Source organism: Amblyomma maculatum, chromosome 11, assembly GCF_055883805.1.
Source record: "Amblyomma maculatum isolate TAMU_Amacu chromosome 11, ASM5588380v1, whole genome shotgun sequence".
NCBI classification, from domain to species: Eukaryota; Metazoa; Arthropoda; class Arachnida; order Ixodida; family Ixodidae; genus Amblyomma; species Amblyomma maculatum.
In genome coordinates this window covers 29,987,201-30,008,153 of record NC_139354.1, presented here as the reverse complement: position 1 = coordinate 30,008,153, position 20,953 = coordinate 29,987,201, and the positions used below count along the sequence as shown (strand labels likewise).

The 20,953-nt window shown below is 47.0% G+C and overlaps 1 protein-coding gene across 1 annotated transcript in view; it reads left to right on the top strand.

The window, feature by feature from the left end:
• Window positions 1-306: 306 nt before the first annotated feature.
• The window catches only part of LOC146173304 (putative N-acetylated-alpha-linked acidic dipeptidase), a 29,289-nt gene continuing 8,642 nt past the window's right edge, over window positions 307-20,953 (top strand). The window contains exons 1-10 of the mRNA XM_084583758.1: window positions 307-850; window positions 2,945-3,191; window positions 4,651-4,978; window positions 5,887-5,977; window positions 6,583-6,866; window positions 10,929-11,011; window positions 13,670-13,801; window positions 14,949-15,175; window positions 18,045-18,144; window positions 18,566-18,806. Coding sequence (XP_084439884.1) covers window positions 510-850; window positions 2,945-3,191; window positions 4,651-4,978; window positions 5,887-5,977; window positions 6,583-6,866; window positions 10,929-11,011; window positions 13,670-13,801; window positions 14,949-15,175; window positions 18,045-18,144; window positions 18,566-18,806 — 2,074 coding nt within the window. The 5' untranslated portion in view covers window positions 307-509. The remainder of the gene's footprint in view (window positions 851-2,944; window positions 3,192-4,650; window positions 4,979-5,886; window positions 5,978-6,582; window positions 6,867-10,928; window positions 11,012-13,669; window positions 13,802-14,948; window positions 15,176-18,044; window positions 18,145-18,565; window positions 18,807-20,953) is intronic.

Below are 20,953 nucleotides of genomic sequence, written 5' to 3'. Positions count from 1 at the left end.
GATGGCACATAGCACATAGCACATAGCACGTATGCACGATACAAGAGGCACTACACATAAAGTTGAACTACCTGTACCATAAAAAAATAAATTTGTTTCCTCCATCGTTGTCTGTAACGAGGCTGTACACAACTTTTATCTACTTTTCTTCCACTCTTTTTTTTTTACCTTTGTGATCGCAGCGCCATGACAACTTGTGCGGAAGTCCCCTTCTTTCGGAGTGATTATGGAGTTCAGAGCTAGTCGGCAGGGGTAGTAATGATGGTAACTAGCGACACTGTAGTAGTGGCAGGTAGTGGAGTGGTGTGGTGGGTTTCTTGCGGGCGGGGTGGATGACGCTAGGTTGTAACTGCTCCTGGCAGTTTTCGGCGTGTCTCCTTGCCAAGTTTGCCGCGGGCGGACGCAGGAGCCGCTAAACCCCGCGCTTGGGCTGTCGCACGTGTCATGCGCGCAGCGTTGGCGCGTCGTCCCGAGCAGCGGCCAAAGATCACGAGCAACAGGTGTCCAGCATGAGCGCCCAGTACCGGCCGTACCGCGACGAAGACAACGGCGCCGACAGCGAACCCATGACATGGCCCGACCACGAGCCCAGCGGCGCGGTGCAGATCTACGAGAAGACGACCGAGGACATCCGAGTTGTGTCGCATCGCAACCTAGTGATCAGTGGACTGGGCATCGCGCTGCTCGGCCTGGTCGTGGGACTACTGGTCGGGTACTTCGCGCACGTCGAGCACAGTGGCTGCGAGCGGGGCAAGTCGGTGGCCATCCATGCCGTGTATGACGCCGATCCGAGCATCAGGGCGCGGCTACTGGCGCTCATCAGCACCGACGGCGTCAACCGCACCGCAGGGTCAGCGCCCTTTTTTCTGCCTTCTCACGCGCCCTACCCAAGCGAAGCGGCGCGGCACACCCTGCCGTCTCCAAACTGTCAAACCTTTGCCGGACTTCGAGCTGTCAAACCTTGCGATGCCGGGCTAAACTGAGGGACCCAGCCTTGAAATTGCTGGCTTTCTATCTGAAGTTGCTGTTGTTGGAGAAATATTCCTTTCGCGCTTGTTTTAAACGAGACTGCAAACTGCGCAGTCAGCGTCAAAGTAACGCGGCTTGTCTGATCTATCGATATTTCTGGGTGATGAAGGGGCACACCCTTCTTGAGGCGAGAGTTCAGTGCAAGGGCCTCAGTTTTCCAAAATGTTCCACCGTCGTCTGAGGTCCTGGAACATCGCGTAAATGAGCCTTGCATAGAATGAGTACTACATAGGGCTGGCTAATCCCATTACTGATGTGACCTAAGTCATCTGAAACCTCGGCAACCTTTAACCATTTGTGCTTGCCCCCACAAACCATTTGTCAACCATTCAAGCCATTTTTCTTCAGCTAACTCAGAGTTGTGTATGAAACAGTTGTCTTGAAAACAAGACAGAAGCACAGTTGCAGGTGTGATAAGCATACTAAAGGGTGTACAGCTATGTTTACTCTTCTCTCTGACGCCAAGATCTGCAAGCCTTTTAAAACGAGCAGCATAGTTGTTTTTACTTTCCTTTGAGAGGTTTTCATTGATGATATTCATCGCTTGTTTTTTGTGTAATCAAGGTAGTGTGTTGAGGTGGTGTAATTTTCTCAACTTGTCCACATAAATTCATACGTAGAGCTGCCAATGAAAGACTGCTTGATTGACAAAGCTGCTGTCGTCCTGCTTACATAAGCTATCCATGAGGTTTATAAGGCTGCCTTAAAGCTTACAAGGGACAAAGCATTCACTGTAATTTAAGCAGTGCTAGGATTGGGGCTAGTTAGTTCTGCATGTTGGTTTCAGCATGCTGTGGTAGCACTATTAACACATGAAGAAACAGAACAGATAAAATGGAGCACTCTGTTCGTCCTGTCTGTTAGTGTTCCTTCATGTGTTAGCAGTGGTTCCGTAGCGCGCTGAAACCAACATAAATGTGATTCAAGGCATGAACCTGTTACTAGGTTGAACCAAATTGTTGCCTTGAATAACAATGAATGCTTCATTACTACTTAGTTTTGAGGTAGCTGTATACACCTCCTGGATATCTTTAAATCTGAATTCAAGTGGATACTTATTTGTACCTATCTTTACCACGGTCATTAAAGTGCTGGAACTGTCTGTGCAGGTTACGATGAGGTGCATCCACTGAGAACAATAGTGCTCGGGAGAATCTTCAGGGAATTTTTGTGTTACTTGAATGACAATCTGAGCAGTTGTGTGTGTACTGGGCAATGTAGTAGTCCTGGGCATTGTGTGCATATTAGCAGGCCTGCTGTACAATACATTGCAAGACTGCTACAAAATTTCCGTTTTCAAGCAGCTAGAGTATTTAGTGTAAATTTGATATTGATTACCTCCTTAATTCACGCTGAATGAACACCTAAATGATCCACTTTGCTGTGAAGAGCACTGCAAACTAATAGCTCAACAGTAAAATAAAAAAATGGTAGGCAAGGCTTTTTTTTCTTTAGTGTATGTCTCGTGTCACTGTATGATGAGAAAAAGATTCTTACCCATCCAAAGAGTACTGGATTTCTCTTTAATTTCCTCTGAGAAACATCAGCAGTAAATCAAAGAAGGGAAACTTGCCATTGCTTATCATGTATGTGGTTTGCTATTTTACAATCCATTGGCTTACGTGTACAAATCCGTGGAAAAAAATAGACCGAAACACTTTGTGCAAAAGTTGATAAACGAAGGACTTTGGAAGTCGTTTTTAAGTTTTAATTATGCTGTGCTGATGGTGATTATTGGGATCAGATTAGAGTGCTTGCTCATTGGGATGGGTATAATATAATGCATGCAAGTAAGCGCAGGTCATGTTGATTTATGAGAAATTAAAGTTGATGGGCAGTGTCATTAAGAAAAGGTGGGTATAAGTCATGTTTTGCACACTTATGGACGAAACAAACACTTGCCCTCCTTCTCCAGGCAACTACTGGAAGTGCGCACTGACTCTGAGCTCGTGGAGTTCCTGCAGAAACGATGGAAAGAGCAAGGTCTGGAGACGGTGGTCGAGCGGTCATACGAGGTGCTGCTCTCATTCCCGGACGCATCGCGCCCAAACCGTTTGCGGCATTTTGCGAATTCGAGCGACACGGCGGGCTCTACCGTGGACCTTTTCTCAGATGATCACCGCCCCTACGTTGCCTACTGCACAGCAGATGGGCCCATCAGGGTAAGTGCATTCTTTGCTAAGTTGAGTCGGTTCTGTAAGAAAGCTACTACTTGCTTTTATCAGCCGTGGGAATTGGCTGGGCTGAGTTTAGCGTGGAAGGTGGGGTGTCCCATCACTGTGACCAAGTTCTGATTTTGGTAAAATTCAAAATGTCTTTGTGCATGGACTGGTGAACAATGAGCACCCTGAATGGCTGGGTTGACGTCGATCTTCAGCATTCTGCTAGAGCCTTCTTCAGAGCTCAAGTGCACGTCTGCTTTTTAAAATTTGATTTTCTTGCCCCAATAACAAAGTGACCCTGTTTAACCCTTCATGTACCGCATATTTCCTGCTTCTAGCATGCTGTGTTTTCAAAAACCGACTTGCTCAAACTGCCGCAAGAAGCACAACAGCAACACCTGCCCTTTATCAATGAAAGAGTGCATTAACATATGCATAGATAACAGGACCAGTCCCAGATTTTTTTTTTTAACATTAGTAAAGTTGAGAATTGTAAAGAGTGAACTGTAAGATGAAGCACAAGTATGCTCGGGCTTGGCTTTAAAAAGGTTAATGCTTTGATAAATGACTGGACACATTTCACAGAGGAAAGGAGAGGGGTGTACATTGTTTGATGCCTCCAGTAGAGCTGGGATGCTCTTCGTATATTTCCTGGAGCTGATTCCGTTAGCCTTTGAAGTTGATTTCTAGTGGGCATGCCGTAAGATACCAAAGGGAGCCTAAACAACCAGCGTGCCTTCTGACTCTACATAGCCTTCTTTTTTTTTCAAAGACTTTGATTGGGGTGAGTTGGTACTGATTCACGGTTTAACAGCGTGGCAAGGCATGACAATATGTATTGCACACCCTGCACAAGCACTGGATCAACAAAGTAGATTTTTTTTTAGTTGCTGCTCTGCCTGCTACTGGTAGGCACAACAGCTTGTCTGTCCAGGTTAAGGATTGGTGATCAACCCTCAGCCCAAGTTCATGCAATTAACGTGAAAATTACAACGCAGTGAATATGAAATTGCTTGCTTGTGGCAAAGTCCAATTTTGCTGTTTCTGCGCTGTATTTAGGGAAACCTACTAGGGTAGGGAAGATTTATAATAAAGCAATAATTAGTCATTAGCATCCACCAAAGCTGAGCCATTTACCAGCAAAAGCTATGGAAGCTCTCGTAGAAACTTCGTATTTGGGGAAAAGCTCGTCCTCTTTCAGGGGAAAGGGTGATAGGGTCTACGTCTTTCCTTTTGTACCTGTTTGACTGTGGTTAGATGGGTGCTGAATTAAGAGCGAGTCCTCGGTTTATCCTCTTTATACTATCCTGCACTTTGAGGTGAGTCTGTTTGTCTTGCACATCGACTATTTTCTGGCTGAATTTTTGTTTTCTCTGTCTTGCATTGGGCTCTCTGCTACTGGTCACCAGTACCAGCTAAAAAGTGCACAAACTGATGGCCATGTAAAACCGGCTTGCAGGGTCCCCTGGTGTATGCGGGTCGGCTGCAGCTCTCCGAAGTGAACTGGCTGCACGGCTCCAATGTGACCCTGGACGGCAGCGTGCTGCTCGTGCGGCTTGGCACACAGCCCCTGTCCAGGCAGCTCGCTGTGGCCCACGTCGTGAATGCCAGTGCTGTGCTGCTCTACCCGGACCCCCGAGAGTTCCGGCCCCTGCCTCTGGGCTTCCCTCCTGAGCAGCAGGACAGCAGCGGCGCCTGGTGGTGGCTGCCTTCCGACGGAAGCCATAGTGCCTCCCCACTGGGACCCCTCTTGGGCGATCCACAGACACCGGGATATCCTGCCTTAGGTCAGTGTGAGGAGCGGGTGGGGTGAACTGCGTAAGACTACTGCAGTAACTGATGTCTAATATTAGGTATTAGTTACCGTTAGGTTTTCCTAATGCAGTAGTATTAGGAGTACCGTAAAAGCGAAAACTCTGGCAGTGGCAGCGACTACCGTGATAACTAATGCCTAGTGTTAGGGATTAGTTACCTTAGGCCACTTTCAAATTGTGGCTCCACACAGATGCTGATGCCGGACAGCTTTCTCCAACTGCCACCGTGGCAGGTGGAGAAAGCCAAATACCCCTCAACTCCACCTGTCACGGCTGGCAGGTGGAAGCTTCCTGCAACCACTGTCAGAGAGTTTTCGCTTTTACGGTATGGTATGAATAATTACTTCCTTATTACAAAATCTACTCCACCTTGGGAGATTCCCCTAAGTATTCAATCATCATCTTACAGGCTGCGTGGTGCGGTGCATTTGTTGCCCCCATAGTTTGTCGTAACCAGAAACTTTTGCATTCACCTATGGCCCAAGAACAGCAGTTCTTCAGCTCTAGTGAGAACAGAAAATCTGGGGCATTTTCTTTTTGTGGGATATGGCAGCAAGTCAGGTGTAGACATCGCGTCATTAATTTCATCTACATGCTTGCCCTGTCCCTGTTATGCACCTTGTAGAAGCTGTATGTGTACATATCTATAATTGATAAATTTATATTTTGCATCTTTGTGTTGACAGGTTCAAGACCTTCTTTTATGGCTGTGTTTGCTGTTTGTCTAGGCAGCTGTGTTAGTAAAAGGAGTCTAGGGCCAACATGAAGAATACAAGAAAATTTTACCGTGGCCTCCTTTATTTCTTTGGCAATGAAAGCAAGATGGAACTGTCAGTGCAGTCCCAGTTGTTCGTAACAAAAGTCTTTTTTTTTTTATGTAGTGTCTGCACATCGGGCACCTCGGGATCAGCTCTTTCTACCAAGTGTGCCAGCTCAGACCATCAGTGCCGACGTAGCTGAGGTTCTGTTGCGGTAAGTTTGCCTGCCAAAATCCGTTGTGGTCCCAAAGAGTGATAACTTCTTTTGTACAAGTCTAGGTCATACCTACTGTTTTTCATCTGCTTTAATGCGACATTCACTCGAGCATGGAATGAACGTTTTGTGCATTTGCTGGCTACAGAAAAACCCCTTAGATTGAATTCAAGAGTGCAACTCTGCCAGTTTCTCTTTGCTGGCTTTTCTAGAAGGTTGATGCAGACAGAGGAACTTTGCATCCTTGCAGCACACAAAGAGCACATTAAGCCGCGGCTGAGAAATGGAATTCGAGATCCTCATCTATTTCTGTGGGTTTTAACGGATAAAGTTTCTCAGTTTGGAGAGAGCTTTCGATGTCTTCTTAACGTGCGCAGTAACCAAAACTGAAATTTTTCTATAGCTGCTATCCTGAATGGCACCTACAGTAGGGCTTGGAGTGCAGCCGTTAATGCCTGTTGTGGAATTCTCCAGGTGGCGTCACAAGTACATCATTCACTAGATGGCGTTTCCTGTTCTGCATACATGGATCTCATTTCCCTAAACTGATGAGACTACAACGGAGCACTCTACACTCCTTACGTGTCTCTCTGTGCTCTCTACAGGCATCTGGGGGGACCGGCACTCGCGCCAGATATGCAGAGCCCTCTGGGCGATAGCGGGGTCACCGCAGGGGCGGGCCCCGGTCCCGTAGAGGTGGAGTTGCAGCTGCACAACATGCTGCGCAACCAGTCGGTGGTCGACTTGGTCGGCTATGTACGCGGGCGGGTGGAGCCTGACCGTTATGTGCTGGTTGGCGCCGGCCGCGACGCCTGGGGCGACTCGGACGTGGGCAGCTCAGCCCTTCTGCTCGAGCTCAGCTCTGCTTTCGGGAAGCTCCTCCAGGAAGGCAAGTGTGACATATCAAGTATCAAATTTTGTTCCCTCGGGAAGGAATAGCAGTTTACAATAGGTAGTGGAGCACTGGTAGTGGCAGGCACATATATCTACTTAGGACCGGTAGTAACCGCAGATCTGAACCACGAAAGGGAAATAACTAGGAGAATAAGATTGGGACGGAGCGCATTTGGCAAGTACTCGCAGATTATCACTAGCAGCTTACTGATATCACTGAAAAAGAGCGTATATAATAGTTGCATCTTGCCTGTATTCACCTGTGGGGCTAAAACATGGAGGCTAACAAAAAGGCTTGTACTTAAGTTGAGAACAATGCAGAGGCCTATGGAACGAAAAATGGTAGGGGTAATGTTAAGAGATAGGAATCATGCAGAGTGGGTCAGAGAAATAACTTGAGTTCATGACATTCTAGTGAAAATCGAGACGAAGAAATGAACGTGGGCAGAGCATGTAGTGTGCAGAGAGTATAACCGATGATTGCTAAGGGTAACAAATTGGATCCAAGGGAAGGAAAGCATAGCAGGGGGCAGCAGAAAGTTAGGTGGGCGGCTGAGGTTAAGAAGTTTGCAGAAGTCAAGTGGATGCAGCTAGAACCGGACCCGGTTAATTGGAGTAATATGAGAGAGGCCTTTGCCTTGCAGTGGGTATATTCTGGCCAATGATGATTATATGACTGTTTCCTCATCGAGAGTGCTGGCCATTACTGGGCATTTTTGTGGCACTGTTGTTGCTCATTGAAGTGTGCATTAAGTGTTTGATGCTGTGCTGGCTGATTTAGAAATGCATATTATTCACGAATGCTGACCCAGCTACGCTGCTTAGTCACTCGTAAGGAGGATCTGTCATACCTGTCAATCCTCCCAATTCACTCTGGAGGCTCCCAAATTTTGGCTGCACGTTCTGACTGTACAAGTATGGCCTCCTGTCTCCGGAAAAATAGCCTCTGCGTGCGTGAAAATAGCTTTTGCAAAAAATTTCCCGCGGAACCCACAGCCACATCGAAATTGCCAGTATTGCTATCAACGGCTGAGCTAAAGCCAGCCGATAAGCAGCTGATGAAAATTGCTCAAGCCATAGTGATTGTATTTTGTTTGAAGGTAAAGTGTTCTTGACGGCCTCACAGTAGCAAAGGCGGCATTCTCCCCATGAGGCCCCTGAAGCTGCTGCCATCATGCTGGTGTAGACTGCAAAGAGTTGACTGAAACACTGCTTACTTGTTGGCCTCAGTTAAACGGCACAAAAGGTAGACATTTGAAATCTTCCCGGGCATATTTCTGGGTATATATCCTAGCAAGATATGAAGCAATCTCACAACCGTTTATGAACTCTTCATTTCATAGCCAGCGCCACACTTGGGACAAGCAAATTCAGTAGTCATCCATAGGCCTGCCAATTGTTTTCATTACTGCTGTTGCGCTGCATTGGACCTACATGCAATGTCTATTTTTGTCTAATGGAGAGCGTCAAGAGAAAGCCACACAAAGTGCTCTCACTTGAATAAATAAGTTGCAAGTTCTATGGTGGCTTGAGCGGTGGTGGATAGCTGAGCTGATAGAAAAAGCACCACGGTCTAGTCTGCATGACTATCTCTAGTGGAAGTGGCAACAGGGTTAGCTGCGAGGTTATTTTAAGCAGCTATGAGCCACAGGACATCTTCAGCTTCAACGAGGTGGGCTTTTTACTTAAGGTGCTTCCATCAAACATGCTCTCCTACATAGGTGAAGCCTGGGCTGGTAATGCCGGAAGGAGCACGTTACTCTACTGATGGGAGCAAACATTACAGGGGACGAAAAGTTGATGCTGCTGGTTGAAGGAAAGTTAAGAGATAGATAGATGGGTTTAGTGAACGGAAAAGGCAGAGAAGTTGGCCGGAATAATTAAAATCTGGCCTGCTACTCTGCACTGGGGAACGGGAGGAGGAGAATAGGATCATGACGGGAGATGATGTGGGAGAAGGCATATGAAAAAAATATACAGGCACAGCAGTTTGCTTTACAAGTGTGAATCGAGTCCGGTGGCGCAAAAAAAAAACGGTTAAGAGCCTGCACTGCCTGGACAACCTTCCCCTTGTCTTGCCAAGCGCCCAGCAGCAACTCCTCCGACAGAGGCCTCTTGTCCAAACGCTTGAAAGAAGCGGCGAGCACTTTTCATTTACGTGCATACACTGGACACACCAATAATATATGGTCCATAGTCTCGGGAATGCCACAAATTGAACATTCCGGAGAGTCCGCCTGTCCAATTAAATGCAAGTATCTCTGCATGAAAGCCACTTTATGTAACAAGCATGCATGATGGCGCGGAATTTCACGCGGAACATAAAATGTCAATGTTTGATCGAGTCTCCTTAGACGGATGTGTCGGGCATCTGGCTGGACTCAGTAAGCTGCCGTAGCATACTTCATACAGTTCTTCAGAAGACACGTGGTATCTGCTCTTGAAAGAGGCACAGCTGTTTGGAGGCCATTACTGAGGGCACTTTTTACTTCAGCATTGGCCTGTTCATTTCCGTGGAGCCCGCAGTGGGCAGAGATCCATTGAAACATTATCCTGTGGCCTTGCAGTTGGGCAGGTGTAAAGAGCTCTATGACATTGAGTGCCAGAGACTGGTAGGCGGTGTAGCGTAAAAAAGTTTCCAAAATTTGCAATGCAGTCTTTGGGTCTGAATATACACCATTTTTGAGATGGTTCCCCACATATGTAGCTAATAGATTCCTGAAGGGCTACAAGTTCAGCAGCGGTTGTCGTAGAAGTATGCCCCAAAAAGGAATGGAGAGTCGTTGAATCACCCACGTTGCTTTAAGGTTATTTGAGACCGTTCTGTGACCTACCATGCTAAAGGTAGAGTGTGGACGATGGTGACAATTAAATTGGCTGTGGGAAGGAGACACAGCATTTAGTGGGCAGTACACGAAAATTGTCTTAATCGTGGATCATTGCCCTGCGCGCCGACAAGTGAAAGGATTGAAGTCAGTCTCCAATTCCTGCTTGCCAATGCCACAGCTATCATCCAAACAATGAATCGAGGAGTAATCCAGGTTTTCAAGCTCCGCTAACGCCTCCAGCTGCTTCACCGAATGCTGCTGCTGTACTTTGAGCACGAAGGATTTACAGTTACTTCAGAGTCTCTCAAGCATGCACACTTACCTTGTAGAAAAGCAGCTGAAGAGTATGAAGCAGACCACATTTGATTCCTTTGCTTCTGTGTGCCCACAATATTGAGGGCTGATGCAATTTAAATAATGTTGCGCCTGGTGAAATATGTATAGTACTTTGCTTGAATGAAACTTTTGATAAATGGAGTAGTTTTGTGAATTCCCTTCATGTTTCGTGAAGAGGAGTTCACTGTAATTACGCTTGTCTGAAATATTAGTGTGAATTAAAGAATCCGAGGTGGTCAAAATTTCCGGAGCTCTCAACTATACAGCGCTGCTCATAGCCAATGCCACTTTGGAATGCATTAATGTCCTACGAACCAAACCGATCTTTTGTGACACCACAGTTAGCAGTCCTGCTGACGTCCTTGTATCTAATATGTTTTGAGTTTTGGTGCAGATGCATTGTATCATGGGAGTGTCATAAAATTTGTGCAAGATTTAGAAGTCACTTTATAATTTTTGTGGATTGCCTTTGAAGAGTTGAAAATTAGCACAATGTAATAGTGCTGTGCCTAGTTAGAGGCGTACATGCCTTTAGTGAGGGCATGGAAAATTGAGGCAAAGAGACTGGAATCTAGTGGACTATAGGACATGGCAGTAGCCGCACTGCTGTACTTGAAGGGCCAACTGATCATTCACTCAATAAGCCGGTCAATTAATCGATCAATCAATCTGTTTCAGTGGAATGCAGCATATTCACAAAAAAAAAAATGGGTTCCAGTGCCCTAACGTGCCACACCAGTGGTAAGATCAGAGACGACGGCTGGGCAAGTTGGGGCATTTGATTAAGTGTCTGCTATGTTGCAGTCACTTAGCCCCACCAGTGCTCTCAGGAGTCTTGGGCAGCTGGCTCGGCCAAATTGGCCACTGATTATGCGCACTTGGTGACAACGCAGGCTGGAGGCCACGGCGCAGCGTCATCTTCTGCAGTTGGGCGGCCGAGGAGTTCCAGTCTGTGGGGGTTGTCGAGTGGCTCGAAGTGAGTGGACGTTTCTCTTGCACAAGCCGCTGCCGGCTTGCGCCTGTACGACCATCTGTGCATTCGCTTTCTTTTTTGCTTTTGTGCGTTCCATCACTTCCCCGGGCAGTGCAGCATAGCTTCTCCCTCCAGTACGAAGTGGTCCTGGTCAGATTTCTTTCTTTGCATATTTTTTTTTTCAGCTCTTTTAGTTTTCTGTTGTAAATGGGATAGGGATTCCCTCCCCATAAGAGGTGATTCTAGTTGGATTTTTTTCCCTTTATATTTTTTGGTTCCTTTAGTTTTTCTTATTATAGATATTTATAAATAAACTTATTAGTGTAAAGATGAATATGTACATTCAAAGGTGAAGAAGGTTCCGTGCGTTGTCTCCAGTGACATCGCTGTCGGTGTGTGCACTGGACCTGCTTGTAAGCAGACTGTCCCTGCCGTGGTTCTAGATCGAGTCCCAGTACCACCTTTAACAAACCCCCATCCTACATTAGCTAAAAAAATGTTTCATTTTTACATTATCTTACATTTCATACCTTTAGTTTCATATTTTTATTACGTGCATAGTTGTTGCTCCTGCACACTGAAGGAGGACAACAAGTTCAAGATTTTTTTTTTTTCCCGTGTCCTTCTTTTGTACACATTTCCTATCTGAGTCCCCATTGTGTACCTTGGAAGAGTTGGGTAAAATGCGATGTTGCACCGCTCGCACTGTGGACCATTGATAGACTGGCTGCAGCTGGCAGCGGCATTCAGAGATTGTAACTGTGCCACTGCAGGCGCAACTGGTGTATCATCAGACCAGTGCGATCTGTAACGAAATAATTACTCGTGCCAAGTAGACCTCATAGATGGACACATGCTTGAATAAATGCTTGACGGTGGGTCTATCTGTGTAGCTGTACCCTGTTGAATGGAGATGATAGTTATTTCTTGTGTTCTGTGAGGACAGAGAGTGAACCTACATGCAACTTCTGTTCTTGATGAAAGTTGATTTCAAGGTGACTTGCTTCTAGGATGGCTTTTGTTTGGCGGGAAAGGCCCGTTCGTTTCTGACAAAAGTTAGATATGATAGTTTTCCCCCACTCCTTGGTTCAAACTCCCAACATCAAGACCAAAAGGGACGCTGTGATCAACGGATTGGTGTGGACTTTACACTGCCACAGCGTGCTTTTAAACTTGGCCAGTGGTGGCGTTACCTATAATATTCCAGGCTTGTAAAAGCAGCAGTCTCTTCGAGATTTGCATACTCATCTGTTGCTGAGGTTCTTGAATTAGGTTCCACGAGGTGCTTTTGCGAGTTCCGAGAGTCCCTCATTATGGACTCTCCTTATCCTCCGCTCCTCCCTTCTCACTGCAACACATATGAATTAGGAACGGCACTTAGTCTATTAGAACCAATTTTAGAGTGTTACCTCTTCTTATCCTATCATTCCTCAGTTTCGCGCCGTCACTGTCTCTTGACGTCTGATAATGTTATCAAAAATGTGTAAAGATGCCATGGAGCACACAGCTGCGCATGTTGAGTTATATACTTTCGCACGCGGGACAGTGGGCCACACCGTCAAATCAGCCGAGCAAGGCCAAGACAGAGGAGCGTATGCATCTCATTGGGCATTTGTTGGGCATTTCAGCACCGTCAGCAGTGCCAGCACAATGTTTTGCCACCAGCGAGCCCATTTATGCCAAAAAGCCAATACCTGCTGACATAGAAAAATTATGGGGGACACCTAAGCTCCACTACGACGTGTAGCATAAGCTGCCTCCCCACATATAAAGCCCTGCTTCAACCAAGTCGTATGAACATGCCTGCGTGGCCTATGGGTAACGTGAATGCAAGGGCCTGGCTGTCTGATTCTGGTTTCACCCTCTCATATGAAAGGAGAGCCCCGGGTTGGCAGCTTCTGCCAAATGCAATGTCAGGCAACCTTACGTCTAGGCAATGCGCGGCCATGTCTGTTTCCACTTACTGCCAGCCAGTGTCATGCTTTTGATTTTTCTCTCAGAAAACCAGCGCCAGCATCGATGTCAGATTTTCGGTAAATAGAACCTTCAAAAATATGTCTGTGCCATGCCTTTGTTATAGCAGGGAGCAGCAGATGGCACATATAGTTGACTGTTGGGATTCTTTAAAACAAACTAACTCCTGATCTATTGACTTGGGCTAGGACGTGGGTTCCCCGGTACCTACATGCAGGTACCATCTAGCTGGTTGTGACAGGATTTGCTGGCCCAGACGGACCAATGAATGCCTGGCCCCTTCGTTTAGAGGATAGATGCCAGGACATTGGACAACCACGCTTATAAAGTGCGCGCAAATTTTGTTCGATCTGGGCACTTGTTGCAAAGTGGGGGCTCTTTTGTTGTGTGCCCCGTCACGGTGTGCAGTGGTTAGGGCGCTCGACTACTGTGCCCAAGGATGCAGGATCGAAACCCGGCTGCGGCGGCTGCTTTTCGATGAAGGAGGCGAACAGCAAGGCACCCACGGGCTGTGCGATGGCGGTGCACGTTAAAAAACCCCAGCTGGTTGAAATTGCTCTGTAGCCCTTCACTACTGCACCTCTCATAGCCTCAACTGCTTTGGGACGTTAAACCCCACGAACCAAACCAAACCTTGTGTGCAACCAGCGTTGAAACCTGTGTTACCATTGCGCGTGCTGTCCACAGGAGAACCTGAAATTACTGGACGGCCGCGCGGTGGCCTACATCGACTTGGGCCAGCCAGTGCTTGGAACCACATCGCTGAGTGTGGCTGCCTCTCCATTGCTATACCATGCCGTCTTCAATGCCACCAGACAGGTGAGGGAAGTTCATGCATCCAGCTGTGTACTCTGTGCTTTGATGATACAAGCCATGTTATTCATGACCACAGTGAGAGCGTAAAGGGAAATGTGGATCATAGCAGTGTCTAAAGCTTTGTTGAAATTGCTGTAAAACTTGGATGCAGTAGAATATAAAAAATCTGGAATTTGTCGTAATTATCTGTTTTCGTGACATACAGTTTTCGTGTAAAGGCTCGAAAGAACAGTGCAGAGCAGAAGCTGGAATACAGTAAAGCCTCTTAAATTCGAAGTCATTGGAATTGTGAATTAACCGAGCACAGTAAAAAAGGGGGGACCCAGGCAGAAAATTATGTTGCAGAAACACTTCGTTTCTATTGGGTGTAATTTGTGATTTCTATATACATTGTCACGTAAAAGCGAAGCCTCCAACTCGTAGCCCTTGCTGGTTCTCGTCACAATGCTTTGTTTTGTAGCTCCCCACAGGACACGTAGCGTGCACGTAGCAGTAAACTTGTGACGGTGTGGATCACAAGGACAGCATTCAGAAGCCAGTGGAAATTCAAAGGGAGAAAAGGAGGGGCACGCCTTGACGAGGTACCAAGGGCATTAACTCGGCACTAGCAGACGGATAATTGGCACAGCAAGTTTGTTAAATCTAGGTGTACCACTGCAACGCCTCTGTTACATGGAATTCCAAGATACACGTACTTCGATGAGAGCAGTGTTGTGGGACTGAGAAACCTCATAACATCGAGGAATTTGCTGTAAAATATCCACATATTGCATGATTGTTTTTGTCAGAAAGTTTAGCTCTCTGCACGGGGCATCTTGCATGGGCAAGTGCGACCGGCATGGATGTGGATCGCACTTAAGAAGTGCTGTCTGTGTCACGCGTTAGGTATCAAACTCGGTACAGGGCTTTAGTCAGACATCAGACCCCCCCTTGTGCCTTATGAAAAGCACTCGCCTCCAAACTAGGGCAATAGCCAACGGTTTGCTTACAGCAGTGCAGTCCTTTCAAGCCTCTCTGTATATCATAATGAAAGGCAAAGTGCTTAAACTGACGTCACTGTGCACAGCCTTTAATGCATAAATGTAGAAAGCTACTGGACGTATGAGAGAGGTAGAGGGAGTGCGCACAAACTTGAGGTGCTGTGTTGCAGGTGCCAGCTGGTGGTGAGGGCAGCAGCCGCACCGTGTACGAGCAGTGGGTTGCCACCTTCCCCAAGCGCCGCAACATGTCACGGCTGCTGTTCCCGCCAATCGGCACCACTCCAGCGCCACTTCCCGCCGAGGAGGACGATGAGGAAGCGTGGGACGCCTTCCAGGCAGAGCCCCACGGCCTACTGCATAGCTACAGGCACGCCGCCATGCTGCCTGTGAGACCAGCGTGAGTTGCCCTCCCTATGTAGTTGCCATTAGCCGACCAAGGGAGCCGGTCACGTGAATTGCCCCGCCGGGATGGCGCAGTGGTTACGACGCTCAACTGCGGTTCCCAAGAATGCGGGATCGAATCCCGGCCTCGGTGGCCGCTTTTCGATTGAGATGAAAAGCAAGGCGCCCATGTGCTGTGCGCTGTCAGTGCACGTTAAAGAACGCCAGGTGGTCGAAATTTCTGGAGTTCTCCACTACGCCGTCTCTCATAGCCTTAGTCACTTTGGGACGTTAAACCCCACAAACCAACCGGTCACGTGAAGCCAGTCACGACGGCGGTCACGTGAAGTGTTATGCCAGTGCTTGCACCAGAGGTTAGTCACTTCATTTCAAAACAAAAAGGAAAATAAAAGAAAAAATATGCATGCACACGTGCGCAACACCAGGTGCAGCTGCTACTGAATTGCATTCTCAGCCTATAGAAACCCTGTGCAGTAATCCCGCATATATTTAATTCGGATGTATTGAAGTATTGCTTATATCGAATTGCCAGGATATCCCATTGAAAATCCCATGCAAAAGTACAGGTGTGCTGATGGCATATATCGAGCTGCGCGCCCATCCTTTTCCTGGCGCACTTCTATCAGTGCTCTTGCGACCACTTTTCATGCGCGGAGCTCGAGCGACTACACTTCCTTGGGCACTTGCTGGTTGTGTGCGTGCTGTGTGACGTGGCGAACATGGGGTGTGCTTTAGGCTGGCCTTCGGTACGGCATGCTTACTTCGGTGCTACACTGCCATTATGTGGAGAGGTCCGCATTTAGTACACCGGTTGCCATGCAGTGAATCCAGCCTTGCTGACAGAAAACTTCTGGTGGCGCTTGCATGGCCCGCTTTGCTGCTGAAGCTGACACAGAAATCGACTGTACCCTAATTTTAATAGATAAATTATTGCAATAATAATAAATAATAATTAACAGGATTAGACCTCTTACAAAAGCACCCTTGTTCCCACCATTCTCACTTCAAGTCATTGATCAATTCGCTCTTGCCCAGCCATCTGATCTGCTCACCGTCCTGGTTATCTCGGTTGGTAGAGCGACTGCCCCGGAAAGGTGGTGGTCCCGGGGTTCGTTCCGCGTACCAGAACGAATTTTCTTTAACTGGGAAGTTTCTGAGAAAGCTGTATAGCTTTCTTTGTAGCCTTATGGCTGCGCTTGGGTGGATGTCATTACGTACCATATTTACTCGAGTGCAACGAGAGTTTCTTGCATGATTTTAGGCTCTCAAAGTCAACCCTCGCATTATAATCGAATACTGCAATGCATCAGCCTAAAGCAGCGCCTGGGTGCAGCCATATTAAATCTGCCACCACTCGGTTTCGGTTTCCGCAGTTTTACTATGTTATGTTGGCAACATGGGCACCAGCAAAGCTAAATCAGCCAAATCCCAATCCATCCAAAGTCAAAACGTTGCCCATTTTGCTCGTAGCCTAGGCTCAGAATCACGTTCTCACCTTTATTACACACTTGTCGCGTCTTTCGCAGTAGATTAGCGCGGTTCTATAGTTATCACATTTCGCACGAGGCAACGCGCTGTGCACAAAATGATGCTAGCATCAAAAAAGCTGTTCTGATAGCGTGGCGTATGCAGCGGGAGGTGATTTTTAAATGTCAACTTAACCGAAAAGGCTTCTGACGACGAAGACGAATGAGCATTTTTGACGAGACTGCAAGGATCATACACAATCTATTAAAGGTACCTTTTCAAGTGTTTATCTTGCATTACATTTGTGGTTTTATTTGTCGGATACTTCAAAGCATGACTGCTAGAAAGTGGTAAAGGCCTGCCCGAGATCGTTCAAAATGTAGCACGGCAGAGTCAATGTCCCCTCAAGCAGCCTGTGTCGCATGTGACGAGTTCTCACCGCGCGAATGGCATTTGACGAGTGCACTTTTATGGGGCAATGGAACATCCATGTGGGTGGGAGTGAGGGAAACGCTCACTGCCGTCAGTGATCGTTTGAAAGGACACATAGCTTTGCTGGATTCACTGTTTCATATGCCATTGTCGCCACAGTCTGGAATGGCACTCCTAAAACGGAAACCAAAACTTTCAGCCTACTCTCGAAAACAAGGCTGTACATTTTTCCTCATGCCTGTTGCTGCAAACAGATGAACTCCATAATAGGCAGTTTGGGTTTGAGTAGGGGCTATGCTGACAATCGCTATGCTTTGCCAGCCATACCTGGATGCGGACTGCTTTTGGAAGCTCATTAGTCACCTTATTACTGAGGCGTTTCTCTGGAGGTATGCCAGGCGCGGGACCACCGAGGCGCTAGCAGCGGACAGTTGCAATCATCCATTGTGAAACCTGCTCACTTTCAAATTAGCAGTCTTTTTTTTTTTTATACTGGACTCTAGATAAATTTGGCTCGACCAAGCAGTGCAGTGTGAATTATTGATGTTTGAATTAATGAGCTTTCACGGGATCAGTACCAGATGACATGATTGCGAGGTGATGTTGCAATAAACTCCTTGTTGCAAAAGCTTCTTTGCAAGCCGTAAACGTTTTCTCTGGCCAGTATACATACGCAAATTAAATAACTTGATGTAGAAAAAAGAAAAAGGATAGCATATACGGGCTCCCCAAACCCTTCGTTCTCGTAACCTCTATCTTTGCCATAATCACAGCCTTTCTGTGGGAATGGTCTGTGGAATGCATCGCAGGTGACAAATTTCAGAGCTGCGAAATTTCAATCTTACGAAGGAAACTGCAGGTTTTACTGACTTCGTTATATCGAGGTTTCACTGGGCACTCTTTTTGGAGCTGCCCTGCTTTTAGACAGTCTCACAGCTTGACGCAGCATCGTGTCTCTTCGGCAGAGTGCGCGCCATGGACGTGGAGGGCAGCTACGCAGCCTTCTTCTCCCTGGCAGGCATACCAGTGGTGCAGATGAGCTATGTGGACGACATCATGCAGAAGGCAAGTGCCCCCTCTACCGAGCTTGTTCTTAAACTGCCATTAACGTGGTATGCAACTGATGGTCAGTGAGACTAAGTGTACCTGCTGTGATAGCTTAGCACCTGTTGCTCCAGTTGGGTCGCTCTTTAAACAGGTATGCAATTGAGGGTAAATAAGACGTGAACCTACTTCAATAGCTTAGCACTTATGACATCGGCTGCTGTGACGGCCGCATTTAATGGAGAAGTGTGAGATGCCTGTGTGTGCTGTGCGGTGTTGGTCCTTTACAGTCTCTCGTAGCCCATTTGCTCCTTTGGTACGTGAAAGGGCATGAGAAACTGTACACCGCAGGAATAAAATGAAAGAAGTTTGCTGGGTTCGTTGGTTTCCTGGTGCGGGCAATGAGTGTGTAATCTATTTTGTGTGTCTTTGGGCCGTGCAGATGTCCCGGGTGCCATTCCCCCGCAAGCACACGCAGTACGACCGCTTCTCGCTCTTTCGGGAACATGTGGACCCGGAGCTGCGGGCGCACGCAACCGTGGCTGCTGTCGCGGGGGAGCTGGTGCGCACCCTCGCGGACTCGCTGTTCCTGCCCTTCAACCTGTTTGACTATGCACAGCTGCTGAAGGACCTGTCCTTCAGCCTGCACCTGCACGCACAGGGCCTGGACAACCTTGACCTGGGTGAGGGCCACTGTGCATTGCATCGGCACCTGTACCTCTCGGTTTCTCTGAACTTGATATGTTGTCATTCCTGGAGCATTTGAAGTGGTTGCTTGCCCTCTTGTGAAGCGCCAGGTTTTGTTAGCTGGACAGTAGGACGGGATGGAGTTGTGTGACCTTGTTAGAGCATGTGAATTTGGCAGAGCCTGCTCAGGCATTGGTATATTTGGAGAATGACTCCTGGCTGGCCAACCCGTCGGCCCAACATTGAGTTTGTGTTGGTGTTGGAGATGGCTGGAGATGGCTGGGTGGCTGGGTGTTGTCTGGACTGGGTGTTGTCAACACAATACCAATATTGGGCCCATTATAGCACAGTGAACGCACGAATTCAAGAAATAAGCTGATGAGCATTAATTGCTCAACACACATCTTAAGTGCTTAAAATGTCCATTCTTTTTCACCAATAGGCTGGCTGCTAAACAGCCCCCGAGCTCTCCAAAAGCCACCAGTAGTGTTTGAGAAATGCTTCATTCGTGCCTTTGGGCTACTGTATGACTCACCTTTTTAAACAAGAAATTTTGCAACTTACTTCGATTGAGACCAAGCTGTTGGCAGATGTCGTGTCTGGTAGCGAGAGGTGAACTAATGAAAATGCGCGTATCATGCATGAAAGGTATTTTTTTGCCCCGCCATGGTGATGCAGTGGTTACGGCGCTCGGCTACTGTGCCCAAAGATGCAGGATTGAATCCCAGCTGCAGCGGCCACTTCTTGATGAGTGCGAAAAGCAAGGCACCCATGTGCTGTGCGATGTTAGTGCTTGTTGAAGGACCCCAGGCGTTGGAAATTTCCGGAGCTCTCCGCTACGGCGTCTCTCATAGTCTGAGTTGCTTTGGGACTTTAAACCCCATAAACCAATTAGCCAAAGGTATTTTGTGCCATATTTCAATATATTAGCAAGCTGGTTCTCCCAAGATGGTTCTTGGGAGAATCATCGTGTCAATATGGGAAAAAATATGCCTTTGAATGATAAATCGAGTATCGAATATCTGATCTATAAAAAGAAGGAAATCTAAAAAATAGCAAACACTATTCATCTTGTTTATTTCAAAATTCACGTGGTATTTGCAAATAAAATTAAACTACAGCTGCACAGGTCTGTACACCCTACTGAAGTGTCCCATATAAATCTTATACGGGATTCTATATACCAGATTTTTGATGGAGCTGTCATATCATTGCTGAATACAGTAAACATTCATTAATTCGGCCTCCAAGGGACTGGAAAAATCCTGAATTAACTCAAAGCTCGAATTATCGAATGGGCTTAAAAAAACTGCAGACAACCGTTTGCATCACAGTAATATTATGAGATGAAGCCGAAGTAAGAATGACTTTTTTTCCCCGGTTTCGTCTAGTGCTTCGCTTTGCGCAGTGTCAGGAAGGTCTTCACAAAACGGCCCTGTCTTGTTTTGAGGATGCTTCACTCTATGGCACACGCGGTCAAGCATTGCGGTGAAGCGTGCAATGCGGGGGGAACCGCAGGGAATTTTTTTATGTATTCGGTAATTTTAAATATTCGGAAATCTCGAATATCAGTTTCTCGAATACAAATCGAGTGACAAGCATATTCGATTTTTAATCAAAATTTTGAAAATTAGTACAGTCCTACCTTCTAGTAATGCTGGAGTTGTTTTTGGCAACTTCTTGATTTCTCTGCTTGCCAACAGGTGACTCGTGCATTTCACAGGCCAGATACAAAAAATACTGTAAATAACCTGAATATGGACCCACATATAATACGAGGTGTAATTTTGGGATAGCAAAAGCAGAAAAATGTTTTCATCCGTGTACAATATGCTTTAGGAAAGCTCAGCGAAAGCGTTTTGTCTGAACTTCATTTCGCGGCCACCCCGCGAGGCTTGCACACTCTGCCGGCAGTTCCTTGCTAGACACAGCTTTCCACAAAAGCTCTTCTTCAGTACTTTTAACGCATTCACCATCACGAACGTGTGGCCGACGGGCTCCTTGGGAATTATGGTCGAGTGCCCGAAGTTTGACTGTAGGGTGTTTCCAGCTTGGCTGGAGAGACACGTTTCAGCCATCCAGAGGCAGTAGCTGCAGGCTCCTCCTGCTTCACGAGTATTGCAACGCTAAATGCAAACCGTAA